At 34.6% G+C, this 26,403-nt stretch overlaps 3 protein-coding genes across 3 annotated transcripts; 1 reads left to right on the top strand and 2 right to left on the bottom strand.

Annotated features, from left to right (window-relative positions):
- Positions 1-1,903: 1,903 nt before the first annotated feature.
- Positions 1,904-5,028, top strand: Smp_163850 (hypothetical protein; the record flags this gene model as incomplete). Its single annotated transcript, XM_018790304.1, has 4 exons — positions 1,904-2,170; positions 2,206-2,317; positions 2,992-3,241; positions 4,878-5,028. The coding sequence occupies 4 exons, from the start codon at positions 1,904-1,906 to the stop codon at positions 5,026-5,028; spliced, it is 780 nt and encodes a 259-aa protein (XP_018655661.1).
- A 3,964-nt stretch (positions 5,029-8,992) lies between these two features.
- On the bottom strand, positions 8,993-11,727 carry Smp_163860 (hypothetical protein; the record flags this gene model as incomplete). The annotated part of the gene is made up of 2 exons (XM_018790303.1): positions 8,993-9,349; positions 11,515-11,727. The coding sequence occupies 2 exons, from the start codon at positions 11,725-11,727 to the stop codon at positions 8,993-8,995; spliced, it is 570 nt and encodes a 189-aa protein (XP_018655660.1).
- Positions 11,728-11,809: 82 nt separating this feature from the next.
- Positions 11,810-21,798, bottom strand: Smp_163870 (doublesex and mab-3 related transcription factor; the record flags this gene model as incomplete). The annotated part of the gene is made up of 3 exons (XM_018790302.1): positions 11,810-11,843; positions 18,860-19,068; positions 21,793-21,798. 3 exons carry the CDS (start codon positions 21,796-21,798, stop codon positions 11,810-11,812), a joined length of 249 nt encoding a protein of 82 aa, XP_018655659.1.
- Between the last annotated feature and the right edge of the window lie 4,605 nt (positions 21,799-26,403).

Genomic DNA, 26,403 nt, shown 5'->3' with positions numbered 1-26,403 from the left:
CTGTGATACTGCTCAGGTGCCCAAACGGAAGCAGGTGGTTTTCTTAGGGGGCCGCACTCGGAGCCTTCGACCTAAAGGTATGATCCACAAGGCAGTGGAGCATCGTGAGGAGATGCATTCGCATGGTAGCCGGTGACCAACAATCGGTTCATACGCCATTTGTTCCTTCAGGATACTGGAGCCCATGTACAACATTGGTTTGGAATCAGGGTTTTCCAACTCCCCTAGGTGAACTTTCCGTATCCACCAACCCGGTTAAAGCGCCGGACATTCGCTTTTCGTCCTCTCAATTTCGTAAACAACACCGGTGCCACGAGAAGGCAGTGAGTAGGATTTCCCTGGCAGAGGCTATATTACGCATGGCCATGTGAGAGCATTTTGAGAGGGAGAGCGGACTCTCCCCACTTTCGGCCTTACCAGGGCATTTGGGGCATAAATCTAAATCTATGAGTTTTAGTAGACTTTGACTTTGAAACTTCTTGTACTTTGCGAGATTTTCATCGTTGGTGAGAAGCAAGGATAGAGCTTCTTTTGCTAATCTTGGTTCAATTGAGGTGAATAGAGCTAGTACATTGAAGGATATCATCAGCTCGTCGTCGTTGATTTGAGTGTTTTTAATCTGATTAAGGAATTGTGTGGCAGATTTGATGGAATGGTTCAACGAATTCACTAAATGTTTCAATATTCGTGAAATTTCTCTTGACAAATTGTACGTTGGCGTTCCGGGTAGTGCTGCGATTGTACGTAGTGGGATGTTTGGTTTGTGTATCTTCGGCCTGCTGCAGAATCGAGGGAGCACTGGTTCATTGGATTTCATTCTCCATTGATCTTGCTTTGTTGTTTCTCCTGCTTTGACGAGATTGTTTAAAGTATTTGAAATTCGGTTGTCTAACTTTTTGACTGGATTTATGTCCATCGGTTTGTATATGCTTTTATCCTCGAGTGGTTCTTCGGCTTTCTTGATGTATTCTTCTCTGTCCATAATCACTGTGGTGTGCCCTTTGTCCGCTGAAACGATGACAATATCTTTTCTAGTTCTGAGTTTCTTCAAAGCTTTATGTTCTTGTGAAGTCAGTTGATTGTTGCCCTTCATCCGTTGAGTTAGTGGTACTATAGTTTGTCTTATTTCTTGTTACGTTTCTTCACTTATCCCAGAAGTTTTGAGTGATGACGCTAGTGCTGCAAAGAATTCCAGTTTTGGGGCGTCGCTTGTATTGTAGTTTAATCCCAGCTCAGAGAACAAAACTCCGTCAAAGTCATCCACGTGAGCTATTAATTTTCTCCCGTGCATCACTCATCTCTGGTTTGGTTCTTTGAAATCCTTCATCTCAGTAGCTTGGAATGTTATCAGAAATGACCTAAAATAGAAGCCTACGAGAATATTGGTATTGTATTTCACTATCTTCTTCGTAAAAATTGAATAAACCTCTCGATTGAAGTGTATCTCTCACTTGCTGTTGTTCATACTTACTTATTCATTGATTTTATAACCCTCTATCTTTCACATTACTATCATTCCACCTTGTTTAATACACTTTTTTGATATAATATACCAAGATTTTTGTAACATTGATAAACTATATATTGTTATAGGATGTTAGTATTATACAATTCTTACTACGGCAATTATTCATATTCTTTAAGCTCTTGTGTATGTTTTGTTTCTCCTATCTATAGTAATACCTGGTTCTGACGTAATAACTTTATTATAGTGATAAAAGCCATTCTTGTTATACATTAAGATAAGTATGTTTGTGTTTCTTACAATTTGTAATTTCCTCAATAATTTCTTTGTATATCTTGTAGATATTGATCGTGTTACTCTTGTAATTATTTTATACCGGGCTTGACTAATCCTGTATTGTTAAGAACCTATTTGACAGGATTATTTTGTCAAACCCTAATGGAACAAGCTTGTGTCAAGTCTTCCCAGCACCGTTTAGATGACTGGTTAATTATTCTCAAAGAACATCATATTTTAAAATCTCTTGGTGAAGAAAGAGAGGCATTTGAGAGGAGTTTAGAACTTCCAGCCATTCCTGAAATGATATTCGATCAAAATTCCCTGTCAATTTGTTACTGTCAACCAAATAATGAACAAATATGCAAAATTGAATTTAATGCACTTGATGCTCTTAAATTAGTTGACCCAAAGAATATAACTATAGAAGTGAGTTGCTTAATATTAATCTAAACTTACCGAAGGTACCGTTTGCAAAGGACTGGAGGGATTCTCGAATTACCAATCAAGAAGACATACTGCCACATAAACCATATGACTGGACTTTCACTACCCCGTATACAGGCACTTTGTCTGGTGAGTTTTGTTTACGTTTAAGTATTCACAAAACAGCCGATGTTTATTAGCTCTTCTCGATCATATCATATGTGTCGTCACCGTTCTAGAGAATTGTTTCGTGAATTTAGTGAATAACGATCACGTTTTGGGGTTGTTAAAACGAATTATTAAAATTTTGACTGAAAGATGACATTATGTGTTCAAGCGATAACTTCTCATGAGGCTAAATTATTGGCTCAACCCCTTCCAAGTAAATGGTTATCAAAAGACAAGAGTGCTAGTCAGTAGGAACAGTTTTTTTATCCATAAAAAGTGCTCATGTATGAAATATTATATACAAAGTTAGACGTAATGAGATTTCGCTTAGCAAATAGATCACCGGAGGACATGTACAGATGATCACTTGCCTTAGTAAAATTATGATCTTACTGTCAGGCCTAATTCTTGCACGCTACGTAAACTTGAAGGTAACTCGGTGTTTTCCAAGTCCTAATATGGGTTATTCACCACACAGTTCAGTTGTGACTGATGAGGTTTTACATTTTTAAACCAAGTATATCAACTTACAGGATTGTAATCAATAGCATCATTAAGGAAATTACGATGGTATTTCATTTGGTTATACGACAATGTGCACTCACTTTAAATAGCTTAACAATGATTTCATGATTCGTAAATTCCTTTCAATTTAGGTCCCTGGAGTATATCTCCCACTTCTGAGGGTTTAGATATGGAGTATTTACGTCGAAAAGATCCTATTCGCTTTTTTGTCAATACAACGCTATATGAAGATGAACTAGGTGATAATGGTATATCTATTCTGAATATAAAATTTCGTGCAATGTCTTCTGGTTTCTTTTTATTACAACGTTTTTTCTTACGTATTGATGGTGGAGTAATACGAGTGTATGATACTCGACTACAATGGCGTCAAAATGATAGGTAATTTTGAACTTAACGTATATCACATCTTATTTTGTTACTTATATATGTATTCTGGCTAACTAATTTCTACAGTTATCACCTAAATTATTTAAAAATATTCAGCAGTTATGAATCCAAATTTGTGGAGTCATGCACCATACATCATTTTCAAACGTATATTATTTATTGTAACAGTTGAATTCGTGAGTCGATCTAAGCTAGACCACCACTGAAAACCTGGAAGCACTGTACTCCCGTTTTGTCTTAGTACGAGACTCGGTAGTGATATAGAAGTTAAACGTTCACGCAAAATAGAATGTCCTGGTTTCGAGTCCCACATGCGGAATCGTGGGCGTGGACTGTTGAGGAGTCCTATACTAGGACGAAACGGGCGTCCAGTGCTTTCAGGTTTTCAATGGCGGTCTAGCTTAGATTGACTCATGAATTCAACTGTTGCATTACTACAAACTCCATAAGCCGGCATTCGTATATTATTTATTTTGGTGTGATATATTGGTTTCACTTTTCACAAATGTACGTCATATTATTGGAGTTTATAATACTTAGATTTGCTTAATCATACATTACTAACTATGCTCATGAATTTCATTTTAACTGGGAATCCCATATTGTGTTAAATACGGTAATCAATAAAGCGATTGTTTTTTCTAATGATAAGTATAACTATCCAAGTTACTAAAAATGATGCCTTAATACCAAGTAGTTAATTGAAATATAAATTATTGGGATGTGTTTCTTACATGTAAAAACTTAGTTATGAATTACTTACATCGAAAAAAATCATCCGATAGGCCTAAAGTAATATCCATTTTTTGAATGTTTAAAGTATTGGTATCTGGTTGTTGTGTGATATACTTAAATCCATGCTTAAGTTAACATAGAGTTGCTAAGGAGCAAATAGACACTGATTTTTGGGAATGAATGTGGGTCATATCTAAAGGTTGAACGTATGTACATAGGTAGATATGTCGTGACTGGCTGAGAGGTTAATTTGCATAACGTTGCATGGAAATACAATCTAAACATTTACATTTCAGAACAGTACCATAACATCAAGTATGTTTGTCTATATTCATTTCTGGTATATATCATTGGTTGTATCCCAAATCTAATCCGTTGTAAACATTGTTTCCTTTAGTGTTCACGTTTTTTCTTTAATCGAATCGTCTATCCCAGCAGAACCAGCAGCTATTGACTAGGATCTGTCCAACGCAATACTGTTACCATTTTGTTCCTGTGTAAAGGGACATGAAATGTATTTTTATAACCAGAAAATAGAGGGTGGATTCTGTGTAATTTGAGCCATTAAAGACGGGTTCATGAAATACAACATACCTCAATGGCTATAACTTCCATATTCTAACCTAGACCTTAATCAACTTTACCCATCGATATTTAAAAACTAAGATAATGTAATTCCCATGATTACTTGGAACCACAGATTACTCGTAACACATCTCCTTATATTCATCTGAACGATAGGGAACTTGACATTCTGTTTTGTGAAGAAACTAGTACTTCAAAATGAAACATTTATATAACTGCTTCCTAAAATTATTCAATTGTAATGTGTGGTGTTATTTCAAGAAAGTTATAGATGTCAACAAATAATCTTCTACTTTTCTTTATCCAGTTATTTAATTCGTGATATACGCCGAATGGAAAGTTCATCTTGGAAAGAAGATATGATTGGAATCAGTCTAGAAATAGCAGACCAATTATGTGATGCAGTTGTAGAGCATTATACAGAAAAACTTGTACCACAAAGTGTAAATTCAACTTAAGAAACTTCCCTAACTTTTCTTAAAACTATCAATAGCTTATGTAAATAGTATTATGTGTTCAATCATTTCTATCGACTTATTTGTCATACAAATTTGTAAATTGTTAAACACTATGTCTATACACTATATTTGTTTTTCATAATCAGAGGGGTTGATTCATTCAGTGAACTATACATTAGACTACTAACGTTTATTTGACTACTTCACCTAATATAATCTATCCTCTTCAACTTAAATGATTGGACAATATTGTCAGTCATCTCATGACAGTCAGTCAGCTACAACGTAGGACCAGGTACATATATGCATTGGTCCAAGTTGCCATGCCTCGTTAGCACAACACGATGAATACCGGCTTCATAGAAGTAGTTAATTAAGTGGTGGTAATATATAAAAGAAAGGTTGTATATAAGGATATAGTATAGGAAGGAAGACAGATATGAAGCAATTTTAATCTGAAGAATTAAGGGAAGATAAAGAGTGTATATACCTACGCCATTGTGATCGATTCTGAGCCATGTCACACAGAGTCTCCAACCATTGGTTACGATAGTCGCGCGGATCCCATCACGGCTCAGACCAGAAGTTAGTGACTTCAAGCTCTGATGTCACGTTTTGGTTTGGCCGCCCCTAACTTTCTTCCAACCATCCCCAATACTAGTCAGCATATCGCGTCGTGGTAATCGGTGTTCAAGCATACGTAACACGTGGACCAACCATCTCAGTCGATGAAGATTCATGACCTCATCTCATGTTACATGTAAGTTTTGGAATTCCTAATATTGAACTTCGAAAATTCATTTTAAGATACAACTTAATGTCAGCTAGAAAACCAGCTAAAATAAAATGTAGCTCTATATATGCTCCTTTCTAACTTCAAGTTTCTCATTTATAAGCACCTCACTGAATTATTTGGAATCGAAATTAGGACTTCTAGGTTGAATGATTATCAGAATAATTTTAAGTTGTTTAAATTATATATTGTAGTTCACATCCTCAATTTCATCACAATGACCATCTGATTTCATCAATGATACATGTATCACTTCCGTTATGTTTGGATTCTATTTTTTACCAGTTCGTACTAAGACTTCTGTAATCCATCTGGAATTTCGTTACTGATATGAGTTAATAGCTATAAATCATCTAGGTATACACTATAGAATAGTTATTACGTTGGACACATTCATCACATTGTGGAGGTGATATTCACAAATACAACAGATGAAAAAGAAAATCAATATTGAGATTTGCGTATCATTTTTAAGGTGATTTCCTTACAGTCAACATTCAAAGCAATTTAGTCGTATTATTCATATTCGATTCCGTCCATTAACCCCCAGTGTGTTTTTCAATGTATTTTGTCTTGTATTAATTAATTCACTGTAACTCTGTATTGTATCATAATTACTCAGTTAATACAATTCTATAGTTAATAATCATTGTATAATTGATATATAATCGAACTAACTTGAGTTTTTATTGACAACAAAGCAACGAATTATCGATTGGAACAGTGACATACGAAAATCATACGAGTAGTCTTGAGTACTTATCGGTTCTGCTTCTGCCTAGCCCAGCCAGTTAAGTTCAGAACAGCCCCTGCGGTATGAATCATTATATTTCAATCATACTGAGTTTATATACCAATCAAACTGACCGCATTGTACCACATATGTACAAGATTTAGCTAAATGTGGCTGTGAATATGGGAGATAGTGAATAATAGACAGGGCATAATTCAGGAATGGTAAATCAAATAACAATAGTTTATAGTTCAGAATAAAGCTTATAATAAGGGGGACATGAATATGAATGGTTTAGTTATTTAGCGATGATAAGATAAAAATTTATGCATAATGTTGGCCCATAAATGGTTCTCAAAAGTTACCATTCATAATTCTCTTCGGGATACAACAGTTATCCTGTTAATTTGTTATTAAACGATAGCTTGTAAACAGGTAATAGATTTTATGGAACGGGCTGCTAAAAACTTCATTTAGTCAGTCAGTACACACAGTAACGAGTCATGTTGATGATATGGAAAACAATTATACTATAACTATTATTTCTACCTTGAAACTCTATATATCTGAGCAAAGATATTCGGTGGATCAATGAGACCATAAACGTTCCCTGACCTACCTAATTCGAGTATATGTTATGCATATTCAGCCGCAATCTGTCCAAATGACCGACATTGTCTGGTATACAAATAGATTAAAAAAATCTAAATGGATTTATTAACTGCTGATCTGGACCATGTCCGGAGATGTAAATTCCCTGGTTAGAGATATCGATTGGCATTACCCTAAAGTTTTGAGCTTTATATAATTTCTCGGTCATTTATTTATTATGTCTAATTTTCCACTACAGTAAAATATTTTGCGTGCTTTTTATATTGTCAATTTTCTTCCGCGTTGGGTCAACTTAAACTGTGATAGACTGACTCGATATACATTCTTGCATTATCAACAACTATGCAACCACACTATCATACGATTACTCAAAATCCTGTCTTTTAAAGTTACCTTCACTAATTTTGATCCTGACTACTGACTTACGGTCTAGTTATGAACGAAAACAGTGTATCCGCGTTATTTTGAACTGTGAATGTTTGGATACAAAACGTTACTTCATCGGTAGAAGTATGCTTCATGGACGACCCAATCAGAAATCGAGGAATTGACGTTTAGGTTAGTGCGCAAAATTCAACACACCACATACGTCAACCATTAAACAATCTGTTCGACATTGGTTAAAACGTTTGAAATAATAGCGAGAAATTATTACCTCTCATCATAGAATGAAATGATTATGTTTAATTTATCAAGTGTCTAATTGTGTTCCTACACACTACACATAATCGAAAAATCGACACTATTCTCAAATACTAACTCTAAACCCTTAATCGTAAAGGAAACCTTAACCTGATGGCACTACATTTTATGGACAAACGAATCAGATATCACCTCTCATAATTTTCAGTGAATTTCATTGATTATTATGACTTTGAAATACTGTGAGATTCAAGTTAATGTCACTTCGTGATGAGAATCCTATCGGTAACTCGGAACTATGTGGATAATCTTCAAAATGTGTTTGTCTTTTTAAGGATTCGAGAATATGAACAATGCTCATCCATTTGGGCAAGTTTGTATGTTGTTGTTCTTTCAATTTATGGTCAGGGTAACATTAATAGATTAGCTACTTCTGCATAATTTATTAACACTTTACAATATTATTGCTTTATTTTCCACAGACTCTCCGTTTATAAAATCTGTTTTCTGATTAACTAGGAAGTCTGATAATTTGTCGCAGTTATTTTAAGCTCATCACTATACTATACTGTGTTCCCGTTTCGTTGAATAGCTATCTAATCTATATTATTTGGTACTTAAATTTAAAATTCTGCTTCCAGGTTTTTTATGGTCGTCTAGCTTCAATTGACTCAGCCCCCAAAATGCCCTGGTACTGCCGAGAGTGGGGAGAGTCCTCTCTCCCTCTCCAAATGCTCTCACATGGCCACGCGTATGCAGCCTCTGCCAGGGAATTCCTACTCACTGCCTTCTCGTGGCATTACTGTTGTTTACGAAATTGAGAGAACAAAAAGCGAATATCCGGCGCTTTAACCAGGTTGGTGGACACGGCGAGTCCACTTATGTGAGTTAGAAAACCCTGATTTCAAACCAATGGTGTACATGGGCTCCAATATCCTGAGGGAAAAATAGCGTATGAATCAATCGTTGATCACCGGTTATCATGGGACTGCATTTCCTCACGATGCTCCACTGCCTTGTGGATCAAACCTTTAGGTGAAAGGCTCGGGGTGTGGCCCCCTAAGAAAATCACAAAACCCCCCTTCTGAGCATAATTGATCAATTTATTATAATTTTTTTCATTGTTAAAGGTTTAAGAAAAATGTATTAAAGTCATAATTGTTATTTGAATGATAATATACTTCTCAATGTTTGTTAAGAATATTTGAAACAGAAAATTTTATTAATGGATAGATTGTTTCATCTTGAGAATTATTTGTAGGGTTACTAAGAGTTTGATGATTGAAGTTGTCATTACATACACTGTTGCTAAGAGATGAGTATAATGTTGTTGTTTTTGTTGCTGGAGGATGTAATGTGACTTGTTGATAATCTGATAGAATACAATTTGATGATTGTTCATTATTTACGGTAGTTTGTATATTGGTTAAAGTAATACAATTGGTATTTTCAAATAGATTGGTTGTATTGGTCACATTTATGATGGGCAAATCATCGAATTCATGAAGCTTTGCTTGTATATTCAATTTATTTTCTTTCATCTATTAACCAAAACATAAAATACACATTAAGAAATAAAATGACAATATCAGAAGGGGGGTTTTGTGGGTTCGAATCTCGCTAGGCGGGATCGTAGATGCGCACTGTTGAGGAGTCCCATAATAGGACGAAACCGCCGTTCAGTGCTTTTAGGTTTTCGATGGTGGTCTAGCTTCCATTGACTCATGATCTCAACCATATAAAATGATAATAGAATAAAATTCATATTGCAATCTGTTTGGTGGAAGTTAGTTTAAATTGTAAATCATATTCGTCAGAGATTGATATCGGTTTGGGTGTTATTAAAAATTAAATGGATCCAGCATCTTTACTTCATATAGTTAACTCTTGACTATTCACTCCTGTAATATCAAATTCGATCAGTTTGTGATATAGCGTAATGGCTATTTAATCCAATTGGTGGTAACTGCTTGACATCTGAGATCTCTAAACTCTACTAGTCATTACTTCATACCAGAACTTTGGGAAGATCTTGAATGAAGTTACTAGTGAGCTGGCTATTATAATTTAGTTCAAGGAGATACTCTGTGTCAGTAGACAATATGCGTACCACACATGAAGTAAGGTTCTTTCTATCTGTTGGAATCATCAGTTGGCTAGTAGTGAAGGCATTCATCTTTTATCCAATGATTCAAGGATTCCTACTCTGTTTCACCTTACTTCACCTCTATGATAGTATATTTGATCGTCAAATCTGATTATACGAAAATGTACTTAGTAAATGGTATACATTATCATGTATCTATTAATAGTTGATTCTCGTACCAAATGATTATGATGTGCTGAATGTTTTTTGCTTTGGTTCTCACACATGTCGAGATTGTGGAGATTTTTAGCTCCAGTGGATGATTTCGACTTCTATCTGAAGTTTGTGCTGATGATATTCAGAAGAACAATGAAAGCTCCACAACTAAACCATCCACCTCAGAGAACAAAACTCCATCAATCTTATACATCTGGCTTCAAAAAAATAAAGTAGGAGATTTGAAGATGTAAGTGAATGATTCTTCTTTAGCTGTCAAACCATTAGCACTACTCTAGTTCAGTGTATGTATATTACGAAAATATTTCTGTGGAAATTCAGGTACCTGTTTTGTTCTCTCTATATTTAATGGAGTAGTCTTTGAAACCGCAAGTATTTTGAACTATTTCAGATACACTCTGAATTCTTTATCACTTGCTATTTGTAAAGTCAAAGTCTTCAAGAAATCCATAGTTAACGAATTTCTATCTAATCGAATTAGTGGAGCTTAGCATTGCTTTCATAATAATAAATAACATTATCTACACTCTTGAACGTCAGTTAAAATATTTACTGAAGTTCTCTCTTCCAATCAATTGCAGAATCTTGCTTTGTCAGCAAAGTTTCTACCATAGTTAAGTCTTGAAATTTACTGCAACCCGATGTCCCTCAAAAAGATTTATTTGAATTTCTAAGCAGGAATTCGATACATTTCAAAAGATTAGGGATAGGACCTCGAACTAGTTCTTTGTTTTCATGTTGAGAAGACTAAGATGGTCTATTGCCTAGGAACAGGATTTTCGATGTATTGTGTCATCTGATCTAGGCGGTTTCTGTTGTCATTTTTAGACAATATTCTTATTACATACTTCGAAGAGAAGTACTGATAATGTTGTCTAGAAAAACAATAAATGATTCATAGCTAAAGTGTTGAGGATGTTAAATCCCCAGAACTTAGTTGGTAAATGACTTATTTTTGTAATTTTATTTTGAAAATTTGAATTTCCTTGTTTTCGCGCCAGAAGCGCTCCTTTCACCTTCGAGTCGTATTTCCCTCTTAGAAATATTTTAAACGCTATTAGTCCGTTATATCTTTTTAGTGTACTATTTTGTAATGCTTCCTAAGGACAACTTTGTACTGTATAAATACGTTTAATTTCTTCCTAGTGTGATTGCTTGTACTTCGGTTGCTTACAAAATATATTTTTTCCTACTTCGTCTTGGACTTCTTCCTCTAGTTAGCGGGACCTGGGACAACGGATTAGATTAGCCGTCGATGTTGGCAGTCGATGTCTGTTTTACATGAAAGTGGTTAACTTAAAGTTTCTCATATTCTATCCGTTGAACTATTAACTGAATACATATTAAGTGGATTGACAACACAATACACATACAATTTCTTACCTGGAAGATTGGATCATTTCCATGAAGATCAAACTTCTGTTCATCATTATCATATGTTATAAAGTTTTGAAATCTATTGGAAAAGTTTATTAAACCATATAATTGTAATTCAACAGTATCTAATGTATTCATTCGATGTTTCAGTAGATTCATGTGTCTTATATCATCAGTGACCGATTGTATTTCATTCGACAAAGTTTCATAATAATTCATATTCGAATTAAGAGCTGGCTCATTTTGTTGAATGTCAAAGTTATTTAACAGTGACAAATGAATAGGAATTCCATTAATGAGATCATTTGATGATATCTTCTTGAATATAGAATTCTCTAAGTAATAATTAGAAAGAAGCATATTATATTATTCGTTTTTTTTTATTGTATACAGACAGTTCACAAGTAACATTAATGATTCAGTAGGTTAGATGAATTGGTCTAGCCCTCCTATCTCATGCACAAGAACAAATACAGAAGAAGACAACAAATGTAGTAGCAGCCTCTGCATCTATAGGTCTCAACATATACAAAGGGAAAAGCAACATCCTCAAATATAACACGGAGAACACCAACCCAGTCACATTCGATGGAGAAACTCTGGAAGAGGTGGAAACATTCAAGTACCTGGGAAGCATCAGTGATGAACAAGGAGGATCGGATGCAGATGTAAAGGCGAGGATTGGAAAAGCAAAGACAACATTCCTACAATTGAAGAACATATGGAACTCAAAACAACTATCAACTAATTTCAAAGTGAGAATCTTCAATACGAACGTCAAGGCAGTTCTACTGTACGGAGCTGAAACGTGGAGAACTACTACAACCATCGTCAATAAAGTACAAGTATTTATAAACAGTTGTGTGCGCAAAATACTCAACATTAACTGGCTAGCTACCATCAGCAACAGGGTTTTATGGGAGAGGACAAACCAGCTTCCATGTGAAGAGGAAATTAGTAAAAGACGTTGGAAGTGGATAGGACATACATTGAAGAAATCACCAAACTTCATGACGAGGCAATCCCTAACTTGGAAAGGTGAAGGGAAGCGGAAACGAGGAAAGCCAAAGAACACATTACGCCGGGAAATAGAAGCAGATATGAAAGGGATGAATAACAACTAGAAAGGATTATTTGGGACAGAGTTGAACGGAGAATACTAGTGTGCGGCCTATGCTGCTCCAGGAGGAGTAACAGGCGTAAGGAAGTAAGTAATAAGCGTTTTCATGTGAATCGAGGGTTTCAGTTAAGAGAGTGAAGATTGCAAAATGATTCAAGACAATTGTTGGGCTACTGTATCAATGAAAACATTGAATCTATGGAGTCTCTTGAGCTTTACTATCCCCTGAACAAAATCCGATGAAATTGTTTGTCCATGTAATTTCAATGAAAAAGATGCAAACTGATAAAGAAGCTGAATATTATCACTTGTTAGTACTTCTGAAGTTGTTCTTAACAATCAAAAATAAGATAAAATGACAGATGGGGAGTATTTTGAATGGGATAAGTTAAATGCACCCTGAATCTTGTAAAATAGGGATTTTCTGACTTCATTTTATCTACACATATGAAAGACATTTTAGTTTTTGCTTCAGTTAGAAGGTCCGCCGAATATCAAAATAAAACGTCAAAAATGAACTCAGAAAACTACGGTTGATGTTACTCATTATTCAACACAAGGGTAGTTGTTATGTTCTTAAATATTCGAAAGCTAATCAGAATTAACCACTAGTCTGTGCTATAAAAACAATCATTGCGTTAGGTGGAAATACAGGTTCTAATATTGCAGTGTTGCACTGCTAATTATGAATACGTATTAGAGGTTCCAGTAGTAGATATTTAGGATCAGCATCTTGGTACCCAGACCAAACAGTATACAGTTGTTACACGTTATGTGGTGTAAGGTTTAAGGGGTAATGACGTATATTGTCTAGCATTATGTCAAGCTTACATATTCTAGCTTCCGGTTTATTCAATCTTAAGTCACATTTTGACCTTATTTATTATTCGCTTATTAACCTTGACTGTTTTCATGTGAACGTATGTGTGTTTATTGCTTTCCCTATTCATCACATATCTGTAACTTATTTTTGTCTGACTATAAATATTGTGTCTCGCTTTATCGAGACGAGTTGATTCACTTACCTATTCAGCTTCGTTTCTCTGATTGTCTGTATGGATAAACGAATGCTTGAAATAAATTCATCCAACACAACCTGTCTTTGGTTTCTTATTACTACCGTCACATAAACAGGGTTAGTCTAAATAATATATGTAGTTAAGTGGACGATTTCGTATTCATAGCATATCCATTCGTTCTTTTAGGTTGGAGTCAGATTAACGAGCAACAGATGTATTCACATTATGTGATGTGAAATTTAGGGTTTAATGGGTAATAATGTGTTCCAGTTAATGATTCCCAAACCTACTCAGTGATACAAACTTATCCTAATGGATGAGCATTGTTCATATACTCCAATCCTTAAAAAGACTTAAACACATTTTGAAGATTACCCACATAGCTCCTAATTACGGATAGGATTCTCATCACAAAATGACATTAACTAGAATCTTACAGTATTCCAAACTCAAAATAATCAATGAAATTCACTGAAAATTATGAAAGGTGACATCTGATTCGTTTGTCCATAAAATGTAGTGCCATCAGGTTAAGGTTTCCTTTACGATTAAGGGTTTAGAGTTAGTATTTGAGAATAGTGTCGATTTGTCTATTATGTACAATGTATAGGAACAGAATTAGACATTTGATAAATTAAACATTATCATTTCACTGTATGATGGGCGGTAATAATTTTTCGAACAGATTGTTTAATGGTTGATGTATGTGGTGTGTTGAATTTTGCGCACCAAACTAAACGTCAATTCCTCGATTTCTGATTGGTTCATCCCGAATGTATATTTTTATCTTTCATTTATATACATTCTTAAAAATAAAAATTTTCTTCATTACATATTACTATATCAGAAGGGGGTTTTATGGAGATTTTAGTAATTTTTATATAGTTGAGATCGTGAGTCAATTGAAACTAGATCACCATGGAAAACCTGGAAGCACTGGAAGGCCGTTTCGTCCTATTATAGGACTCCTCAACAGTGCGCATCCTTGATCCCACCTGTCCAGTTCTTCCAGGTTTTCCATGGTGGTACAGCTTCAATTGACTTATGATCTCAACTATTTAAACATATTACTATAGTTAAATTTGTATTAAAACATACCAATCATAAAAGTTTTATTTATCTCATTAAATGATTTAATGCTATTTTCAAGATTATAATTTGTAAAATGAACATCTTTCAAATCGGTGTCCTTCTGTGGTATAATACTGATTGATGTAATTGTTGAAGTTTCAACATTAGAAGATCTGCTTTGATTGTTATTATGATGAAGAGTTGATATATTGGTCTTGTACAATGGATTTTTAATTTGATATTCATATAAATCTTCAATAATATACTTTTTTTTATTCGGTATTATATTCTTTGAATAAGTTAAACTTTGTGATGTTTGTTGCCTTGATAGAAAAGAAAAATTCAGATGAAAATATAAATTTGAGAAGAATTATATACGTTTTATTGAATTATTTGTTATTGTGTTATGGCAACTCGAACTGATGTATGTACGTATAAAGTTCTACGTTGTGACTGACTGACTGTGTTATTTAATTGGAGGTAATCTGTAGGAATCTCTGCTTGACCTAGGTTTCATGCTATTTAGCCTAAATTAGAAAGAATTAATATTGCTTGTGGGATTATAAATCGCCTTATCTAGTCTTCGTCTATGGGACATTAATACTCAACTATTCAGGTTGCTAATAACCTCCTAGTTTTAGGATTTACAGATTCCCTACGAACTCCCAGTATCAAACTGAATTCAAGCAGTATTGACCTTATTATTTTTGGTCATTTCAATTTCGATATGAAAATTTTATGGGAGCTTAGTCAAATAGGAAGCCTATTCTTCATTTTTTCATGATAAAATAATTCATATCAGAAAGGGATTTTGTGAATATTATAGTAATTTTAATAGTTGAGATCTTGAGTCAATTGAAGCTAGACCAACATGGAAAACCTGGAAGTACTGGACAGCTGTTTCGTCCCAATGTGGGACTCCTCAGCAGTGGGGTAGTAACTCACTGAAGACAATGGTAGATGTGTCTCTCAATCTCCTGGATTAGTTGAAGTTAGACATAAACGCCACTGGATGCCGGCTCAGTGGTCTAGACGTTAAGCGCTTGTGCGCGAGACTGACAGGCCCTGGGTTCGAATCTCACGAGGCGGAATCGTGGATGCACACTTCTGAAGAGTCTCACAATAGGACAAAACGGTCGTCCAATGCTTCCAGGTTTTCCATGGTGGTCTAGTTTCAATTAACTCATGATCTCAGCTATTAAAGATAAAATAATTGTTAAATATTTCACAAATATGTTGCTTCAATGGTTACTTTTTACAAAGAAAAACCCAACTTATTTATGAGTAAAAATTGTATAATGTTTGAGAACTAATTTGGTAAACACTAGCTGCATGCAACTACATTAAGTATAATGAGTATTGATTTTAGATGGTTGAAAGCGGTTGCCACGAAATCATGGATCTAATTTTCTTGCCAACCTTGTTGACGATCAACAACTACAATTCAACCTATACCCAGAAATTGATGACCATTTTATCCAGCCATCTAGTTACTTGAATTAGAAATCAAATTTAAAAAATTAATTGATGCAAGTTGATAAACACTACAGAGCAGACACCGCTAACATTTAGCATATAATGGCTGTTAGTAGTTAATACATTATTTCGGGTTGAACCAATGAATTTCGGTTTTTGCTTGACAATATTTCCCATCATTAGAATTACTACTTAAGGGTCAGTTTAGTGCAATTTTCAAACATTTATTCAAAGTCTAGAGTGTTATGTTTTAAGCTACAATAATCACTTATGTCTCAAGTATTACTTACTGGTTAGCGTTTTTTTAGCAAGGTTGTTTCCTATGAGATGGCGTTGCTGACCTCATGCCCAACCCTCCTCCTTCATCTGGGCTTGAGACCGTCAGTCAACTTATATGAACAACAGGCGGAGTTTTTAGCAAGTACAGTAGGGTAATATTAATCTTAATATTGAATATCATGTCTATGTATGCTTGTTTAAGTGTAATTAATCAAGTCAGTTCACAAGTAATAACTAACATCACGGAAGGACAGAAGGTACCAAATACTGGAAACAAAATAAAGAACAAATTATATACATTATCAATTTCAACATCTTATTGTCGTGACGCATGGTGTTTAAGAGTTTATAATGATTCATACTCCTTTTATCACGAGTCCGACCACTTGCGGGAAAAAACAGAGAGTGGGTAGAAAGTTTATTTGACCAAAAAGATCCATCTTATTTGCACTTATATATATATATATATATATATATATATATATATATGCCTTTAGTGGCCCTATATCTGACTCCAGTTAGATCAGACGAGTGATCGTTATCGAATGATTGCTATCGAAATATACATCCTGACTACCCTCGTATATAATTACCGACTTAACTCGCGTTAGTGAATAACGGAATCAAAATAAGTGAAATACGGGAACAAAGTTTTAAATACGTATATTCTGTAAAATCATTGATCAGAACAGACAATCAGAGGGACGGAGCGAAGAAAGCGAAACGGATTAGAGAGCGCAAGTTAACCAACTCCATGTAACCAAGCTTGAATCGATATTTATAGTCGAACAAAGGTAAGTTACAGCCACATAATGAGTAAGGTAGGTAATTAGAACACATACGATCATATAAAAACAGTCAGGATTAATAAGCCAATAAGTGATAGGTTAAAAAGGTGACTTGAGAAGAATGAATAGATTGATCTGTCCAGAGGCTAGAATAATCTATGTGTGCTTGACATAGTACTCGTTCCTACACACCTTAGAAATTAAACCCATCAGTGGTTTTTCACATCGTTTGCAAATGAAAATCATCACTTGGACAACCAGATGCACTTATCACCTGGCTATATGTAAATGGCTCACTACAACGTTGTCAACTTATCTTACTTTCGATTGAGCTCATAATGAGTTGACAAAATTAAGGATTTATCATACTTCTCGACGAATAATTAAGTTGTTGTACAGTTGTATATATTTCTTTATTACTTTTTGTCTCCGAAAAATGTATCATATTTCCAACTTGGAAAATTCTAATTCCTCACTTCTCTGGGTGATATTCTTTTACATAGTATTTATTGTTTACCCTTTGAGACTAATTGGTCTGAAAAATTGTCTTAGCTATGAACTGATGCAAACTAAAAAGTCAGGTAGTATTATACAGTTATTTTGTTTTAGTCTTTAGATCCATCCAATTAGCTCTCTAGAGACGGAAGCCAAAATCTCCCAGTCACGCGACAAGCAGGATACTTTTTTGATCACTTAATTAGGATTATAACTTTCACAGTGCTAACTTCAACGATAAGGTAGTGACCACTTAACTTAATCCATAATCTTTGTTTTTCTAACAAAATGGTCGAAAAGTGATGTGGTCACCATTAAACTTGACGGCTCTATGTTTAATCCCATGTAACGTTGTGAGTGCACACTACTCTGAGGAGTCCTCGACAACGGTAGCGTCAGGCCTTGATGTTTAGTATCTCCCCGACTTCTATCAGTTTGTAGTGAAGGCTTTTTTCTAAATATACGGGGTTTATGGAAACTGTCACAATCTTACAGAATACATCACAAACTCTTCAGGAGTCCCATATAAGGAAGAAATAGCTATTCAGTTCTTCCTGGTTCTGAATAAAAATCTAATTATGATCAGTTCGTGATGTTTATCCATACAATTATTTTTGTTCATGTATACGATACAAATAATTCGTTTGTAGACGAAGCCAGTAGATGGGATTTTCTATATTTCATTAAATTCCTTAAGTGTACCAAAGAGAAATCGAAAGGTAAGACTCTTATTTCACTCAGAAATATTCTCCTTGTAAACAGTGAGAATATAAGTTATGGACGACCTTCGAGCGACGCCAAAGTAGCCTTGAAAGTGTCCACCTAATTACTACGGCTGAATGAGGGTTATAAACCAATGTGAGGGATTAGAATTGTGATTCACAGTTGATGGTTAAGGTGAAGAGTTAGATCTAGGGTTCTCATTACAAACTGACATCAGCTATAATGCTAAAACTTTATTTAGTGAAATGGATGACTGAATTTCATGCCAAAATCTGAGAACTGTTATTTTATTTCTGGGCGGTTCGTCCATAAATTATAGTCTCACCCCTTTCTCCTTTAAAGTACTAAACTTGTAATTAACAGTGAATAAAATTGCTTACCTTCTTAATGCAACTTGTGCAGCCATAACACGTTGACGTTCAACAACAAGTAAACAAGCAGCACAATGACAATTTTTCCAACGACAATGCTTTTTATGACCTTTTAATGATGAAATCACTCCATGATTACGACAACGTGTACATTTAGGCACACGAAATGAATAACAGGAATTAGTATTATACTTAAATTCTGTATTATCCAGTTTGAACTACAAAAAGAAAGATTATTAGATGAATAAATCTAATCTCTGATTCACTGTCACCTCCGAGACAAATATTTTCATTGAACAAGAAACCATCATCTCATAAATAATATGAATTTTATAGAAGGTGATCATGGAACTCTCATTCTAGGATAGAATTTCTTGTCATTTTAACTAGGGAGTTTATTCTAAAGATCGAGGGTTCTCAGTTGCATTCCCGGGTATGAAGTTGTGGATGTACACTGCTGAGGATTCCTATACTAGAACGAGACGACTGTCCATTACTTCCAGGTTTTCAATGATGTCTTAACTTAAATCGGTTCAGGATTTCAATAAAAATTTATCTAGTTGCCTTTATTTGGAACTACTATGAGCTTATGTAGTATTTTATTAGGTACATTAAGATCCTATCAGTATACCTGTCTTCCTATTATCAACTTGTACTTTTACCTAATATGTGCAATGACGTATTCTATTTTATTATGATTATTGACTCAAATTGCCTTGATTAGGTTAACATTTTCATATAAATATTCATGTATTATTAGAGTAAAGCCTGATGACGTTCTGATTGAAAACAAATGTTCGCTTACATGTGTTGTTCTAACATGACGATCTCTCAGTAAATGTGATACGGTTAAATTATTAAGTCCAATTTTCATTATAAATATCTACAGTTTATAGGATATCATAATTTTCATTAGTGAGTTAATGTCGTAAACTTCCCAGTGTACGTATTCTTATCGAAGTTTAGGTTAATATGTATTATCAGAAGGGGTTTATTGTAGAGATTTTAGTAATTTTATAGTTGAAATCATGAGTCAATTGTAGCTAGACCACCATGGAAAACCTGGAAGCATTCGATGGCCATTTCGTCCTATTGTCGGACTCCACGATTCCGCCTCGTGAGACTCGAACTTAGGACCTATTGGTCTTGCTCGCGAGCGCTTAATCTCTAAACCACTGAGCCGGCTGGCATCCAACAGTGTTAATGGCTAGCTTCTACCCATTGGGATATAACAAAAGTAATTTACTTATCATTAATAGTTTCTATAATTTCAAATTTAATATTGTAATTTAATTTACAACGTATAATGTTAAAAAGGCAGCTAAAACTTAAAGACACAGAAACAAATGATTGACTGATAAAAATATCTTTGAATAGTTGAACTCATGAGTCATTTAACTTTAGACCACCGTGGAAAAAACTATTAAATTACTAAAATCTCCACAAAACCCTCTTTTGATAATAATTTATCATGTGCTCACTAGTGACTGACTTCAAGAAGTATTTCCTGAAGTTCTAGTGAGAAGCAGTGACCAGCGGAGTTCATCCAGGTCTGTTATGAGGCAGTTACTCACTGAAGACAATGATGGACGGTGGCACAATATCATGGATTGATTGAGGTTAGGCATTAACACCACTGGATGCCGGTCTAGTGGTCTAGAAGTTAAGTGTTCGCGTGCAAGACCTCTACGTCCTGGGTTCGGATCCCGTGTGTGAGATCGTAGATGTGCGCTGCAGAGGAGCTCCACACTAGAATGAAACGACCGTTCAATGCTTCCACGTTTTCCATGATGCTCTAGCTTTAATTGACTCATGAATTCAACTATTAAATTACTAAACTAAATATTATTATCAAAAGTCAATTTTATACATTATAATGTCTTATCAACAACAACAAAAAACAGGATTATACTTGACTTACAGAATGTATACAATTATAACCTTATTAATACGGTATAGTATATTTGTAACTAATTAAATAGTAACAAAATGAAAGTAAACTGTCTTTAAATATGTCCCCTATGTATTCATTTAGGTTTAAGTAATTTCTTTCTATCTACAACTTTCCCAATGTGTGTTTAGATATATGTGTCAGTGGGTGGGTGTTGTTTTTTTTGTTGTTTTTTTTACATCTAGTCACAGTATTTCCCATTGGATAGTGGTTAAAATTTAAATAATTCAACCTTGTTTTATGTAGTTGAAATCATGAGTCAAATGAGGCTAGATCACCATGGAAAACCTGAAAACACTTGACGGCTGTTTCGTCCTATCGTGGGGGATTCCTCAGCAGTGTGCAATGGACTCATGATTTCAGCTATATAGAATTAATAAAATCGTCTCAGAATCCCTTTCTGATAATTCAACCTTGTTTCGGTATATTTGAAGAAATGTATTATACGAAAAAGGTGATTCTCATCATAAAAGTATTATTTGTCAAACAATTGAAACTAGGATATGTCAGGTGGCAGCTTTATCCTGAGTAAATAGTTGTCAATAGTGTACATTTATTTTTTTCACATAGAGTCGAATTCATAATATATATAGTGGGTTGACATCACTTAGCAACGCTTCGACATGCTCAAACCCGAAAACCACTAATTTTCTGAATGTACATTTGTTACCATAGTGTTTGAGGTTTTGGATTTTTTTTTGATTAATTGATTATATCTGTCAACTCCATGTACACACAATCTAGCATAAATTGTCTACAATTCATAGTGAATTTGATTACCGATAAACTCATAGGAGAGCATCATTGTGTTCCACCTATCATCCTGTATCTGGACGGCCGTTTCGTCCTACTGTGATACTCCTCAGCGGTATGCATCCATGATCTTACCCCGCGAGATTTCTAACTATGAAAATACTGAAATCTTCACAAAACCCCTTCTGATTATCATTTTTATGTTCCAATAAACGAAATATTGAAGCTGAGTACATACTTCCATGATTCATAAAAGCTGGTACTAAATCTATCTATATTGTCATTCTTTCTCATTTAATGAGCTTAGGATTTACGACTTCAAGTTCCTAGTGGTCTATCAAAAGGTGCGAGATTGAGCCTACTCTATATAGCTCAAACATTTCGTATCAATCCAAAGAAACACAACTTATAGATACTAAAAATACATGTATCCGTCCTATTTACGCTGATCTACACCTTAGTTTCAACTGTGTTCCTCCTCTTCGTTATGATGTTCACTCTCTAATTTCACATTAATCCTTATTATTTTACTTGATACTCTCACTAATAATAACAATTATCATTATTATCATAACTAAGACACAACGATTCCTACGTTGTATCAACTTGTTGTACATAAGATTATATTTTATTGATTAGAATTCATCACCGTTATCAGGAGTCAATGTTTTTCTACCTGTTATGAATGACCTTTTACCAACATTAACTCTGAAGAAGTGGCTTATATTAAGTCACGAAACGCCAAAAATACAATTTTTCTACTTATTGGGATATCGCAAGAAATAAATTGAGTATTACCAATGACATTAGTTTGTTTTGCTACTCGACTTAAAACTTTGTTTTTGAACATTCAATGAGAATTGTTAAATTACTTTAAACCTATAACTAGAATTATTTAATAAGAGTTATATGATAGTGTGAGAGTGATTATTTTCACTTCAGATGGCGGTCGAAGGTAGTCGACAGGATACCATAAACCTAGGTTTTATGCTATTTATCACTCATCAGCAAGGATTCGACCTGCACTAAGAAGGGCCTGATATACATTGATCACCACCCAGTGATTTTTTAGATGTAACCTATGAAATCAATAGTCAAATAATTTTATTATCAGCAAGTCGTTCAATCAGGAAGAATTTCTGTGAATAGTTATGATGAAAAAACATGTTAACAACAGATCATTTTGATGAAGTTTTGTTCTCCAAGTTGAATGGTTTGGTCGTGGAACTTTCATCGTTATTCTGAACGACATTATCAGCACACAATTCAGGTAGACTTGTACCTCCATCAAAATCATCTATCTAAGCTACAAATCTTCTCCACCAAGAGAAATTAATTTCATTTATAAAATTTGCCAACGAATCTCTTTTATGATTCCAATTTTAAAGTTTAAGAAACATCTCCCTGTTTATCTTAGAATTTCTATTGTTGGAAAGATTGTTTTAATTTTATACTTCAACTACATAAAAGTCAATGTATTTTGTCAAAATACATTTGACCTAGTACTTATTCATATAATAAATGCTGATGAGAATACCAATAGTATAGACGAAACATTCATTAATTGTTTTAAGTCTAGGAAGCTTTCGGAAAATCACCAGTCTTTTTAACTCCATACTCACGCCTGTTACCCCCCATAGAGGAGCATAGGCCGCTCACCAGTTCTGGTTAGTGTTTTCTTATCAAGTTAGTTTTCTACAGGATGGGGTCGCTAACCTCATGCCCAACTCTCTTCCTTTACCCGGACTTGGGACCGGCAGTAACTCTATAAGAGCTATAGGCGGAGTTAATCTTTTTAACCTTAACTACAAAATCTGATTTTATCATTAAAAGTAATATAACTGACAGAATGTTTAATTTAACGTCTACAGTGTAATATGATTTAAATTCATTCTCATTCAGTTGTTTATGTATCGAAAAGAGATTTTGGAGGTCTGTATACTATTTATACATTGCTTCCAAGTTTATATTTATGGCGAGACTTTAATTTATGGACGACCTTCGAACGAATCTTGGATGACCTTGAGAAATATTAGCCAATCTGTAAACAGTCAGCATGGGGTAAAAATATATTATACAAAACCAAATAATTAAAGTGGATACACTTATTTTAAATGTTCCATAAACTTGTCAAGGTTAGAAAGAGGTTCAAGGGTTCTAAAATCCTAATGCTTACGATAGAGGAACTCATCCATATGACTCCATAATAGTTGACCTCTGGAGCCATAATGAGGTCACAAAAACCCTATCGGCCTCGACCAAATAGCTTCAATATTGTTTGTGTGTACTCCGGTTGCGTAAGCTTGTCATTTTTATTACTCATATATCCCTACACTACTCATACCTCTGAACAGCCGAAGCTTCAGTAACATCTGCGATTATTGCAGCCAATGTTGCTGGTGCTTTTATTATACAGTAATTATCATAATATGCCTTAGTCTCAATCTGGATCGAGCGGAAAAGGTTCCTATTCTAGCAAACGTCTTCCTTCAACATATGTTACATCGAAGAACAACATTTCGGTAGTCTGTACAAGGTTTAAAAGTCATTTAATTACCGCAGTTACAAATACAGGAACTTCCTAGTAGTCCCATTTATTGTAGCCGCTTACTTGTCAAGTCTTCTCTAAAATCCTCTGTGAACCGATTGTACATGAGCACCAGGTACTGAAAGTGGAGCCGTGACCTTGAAATCTCTCAAACGCTTCTGATTAGCTCATCCATAAATTATAGTCTCGCCTATTCAACTATCATAGCTCTAAATCATATATTGGCCTCTTGAAATTAATTGCTTGATAATTAATTTTAAATTGCTAATGATTTATTAGTTGAATTTATAAGTTCATTGAAGCCAGACCTTCATTAAAACCTGGAAGCACTGGACGGCTGTTTCGTCCTAGTATGGTACTCCCTAGCAGTGCTCATCCACGATCCCACACGCGGAATTCGAAGCTAGGCCTTCGATCTCACATGCGAACACTTAACCTCTAAATCATTTTGTTAATTAGATTTGTCTTTTAAATAGGATTTTTACGCTGTGATTTCTATGTACAATTTGATAATATTACAACTTTTGTTAAAAATAGTTTATATATGAAATGAATTTCTTCATATCTGATTTATCCAACTTCTTGTTTTATTTTACTTGTTTAAGACGTCAAAAATAGAATTTATTTTATGAATCCACTATAACTTTGGAAAGTCTATCGGTGATACTATAATTTATGGACAATACAATACAATCCAGCATGCACCAATCGAATCACACTAGACGGAGAAGCTTTGGAGGATTTGGAAACCTTTACATATCTGGGCAGCATCATTGATGAACACAGTGAATGTGATGCAGATATGAAGGCGCGGATCGGCCAAGTGAGAGCAGCATATTTACAACTGAAGAACATCTGGAACTCAAAACAATTGTAAACCAACATCAAGATCAGAATTTTCTATACAAATGTGAAGACACTTCTACTGTATGGGACGGAAACCTGGAGAACTACGAAAGCCGTCATTCAAAAGATACAGGTGTTTATTCACAGTTGTCTACGCAAGATACTCTGAATCCGTTGGCCTGATACATTCAGCAACGTTCTACTGTGGGAGAGAACAAACCAGATTCGATCCAGTGGAGGAAGAAATCAGGAAGAAATGTTGGAAGTGGATAGGACACACATTGAGGAAATTACCCAACTGCATCACAAGACAAGCCCTCACATGGAATCCTGAAGGCCGAAGGAGAAGAGGAAGACCAAAGAACACATTACACCGAGAAATGGAGACAGACATGAGAACAATGAACAAAGACTGGATAGAACTAGAAAGGAAGGTCCAGGACAGAGTGTGTTGGAGAACGCTGGTCGTTGGCCTATACTCAATTGGGGATAACAGGCGTAATTATGTTAGTAAGTAGCTCATAATCATGTACGTTATGAGAAACCAACTATAAAATCAAAGTGATTTGCTTAGTTATCTGTGTCATGTTTGAGCTAATAACTCATACTTAAAATCTCATACACTCAATTTTGTGCAGCATTGTACAAGAGATTACCTAAGAAATCCTAAACTCATCTAAAAAATCAGTCTACCAATTTAAAGTTTATCATTGTATTTCCATCTAAATCATTTCATGATGAATATTGTATCATTACTTCTTTATAAATGATTAATAAGTTTCTAAGCATTCTAACCAATGTGTTATCATGTAAGATGAATACAAATGTATAATTAAAACAAAAAAATAAAAACATTATGAGTCAATCGAAGCTAGACCATCAGGGAAAACCTGTAAGCACTGGATGGCCGTTTCGTCCTATTGTGGGAATCCTCAGCTGTGCGCATCCACGACCTTGCCTCGCGAGATTTTAACCCAGGATCTACCAGTCTCGCACCAGACCATTTAACCGATAGACCACTTAGTCGGCATCCAATGGTGTTAATGTCTAACTCCAACCAATACTAAATCTCCACCAAAAACCCCTTCTGATAAAAAACATTATGCACATATTTTTTTACATTTCCCAGAAACAAAACTACTTCCATCATTTTGTTTTATTATTATCATCATCATCTTCATAATGAAATTGTAGACTATCTATTCATCTCCTAATATTACAATAGACAAATAAAATGGAATTAATAATTAACATTTGGACAGTTACTTTGTTGATAAACTTTCCAAATTTTTTTCGGTTTTGTTTTGTTTTAATTTACATATTAACCAACTGTTATGTCATTCAAATGAAAATTTATTGTCATTCGATGGTATATAATTATTAACAGTTAAAAAAAATTATTATTAATTATCCAACTCTCTCCCCCTCCCTCTTTCTCCCTCCCTCCCTCTTTCT

Source organism: Schistosoma mansoni, chromosome W (assembly GCF_000237925.1).
Source record: "Schistosoma mansoni strain Puerto Rico chromosome W, complete genome".
Classification (NCBI taxonomy): domain Eukaryota; kingdom Metazoa; phylum Platyhelminthes; class Trematoda; order Strigeidida; family Schistosomatidae; genus Schistosoma; species Schistosoma mansoni.
The sequence above is the reverse complement of the archived record's forward strand: the minus strand, read 5'-3'. Positions and strand labels throughout refer to the sequence as shown.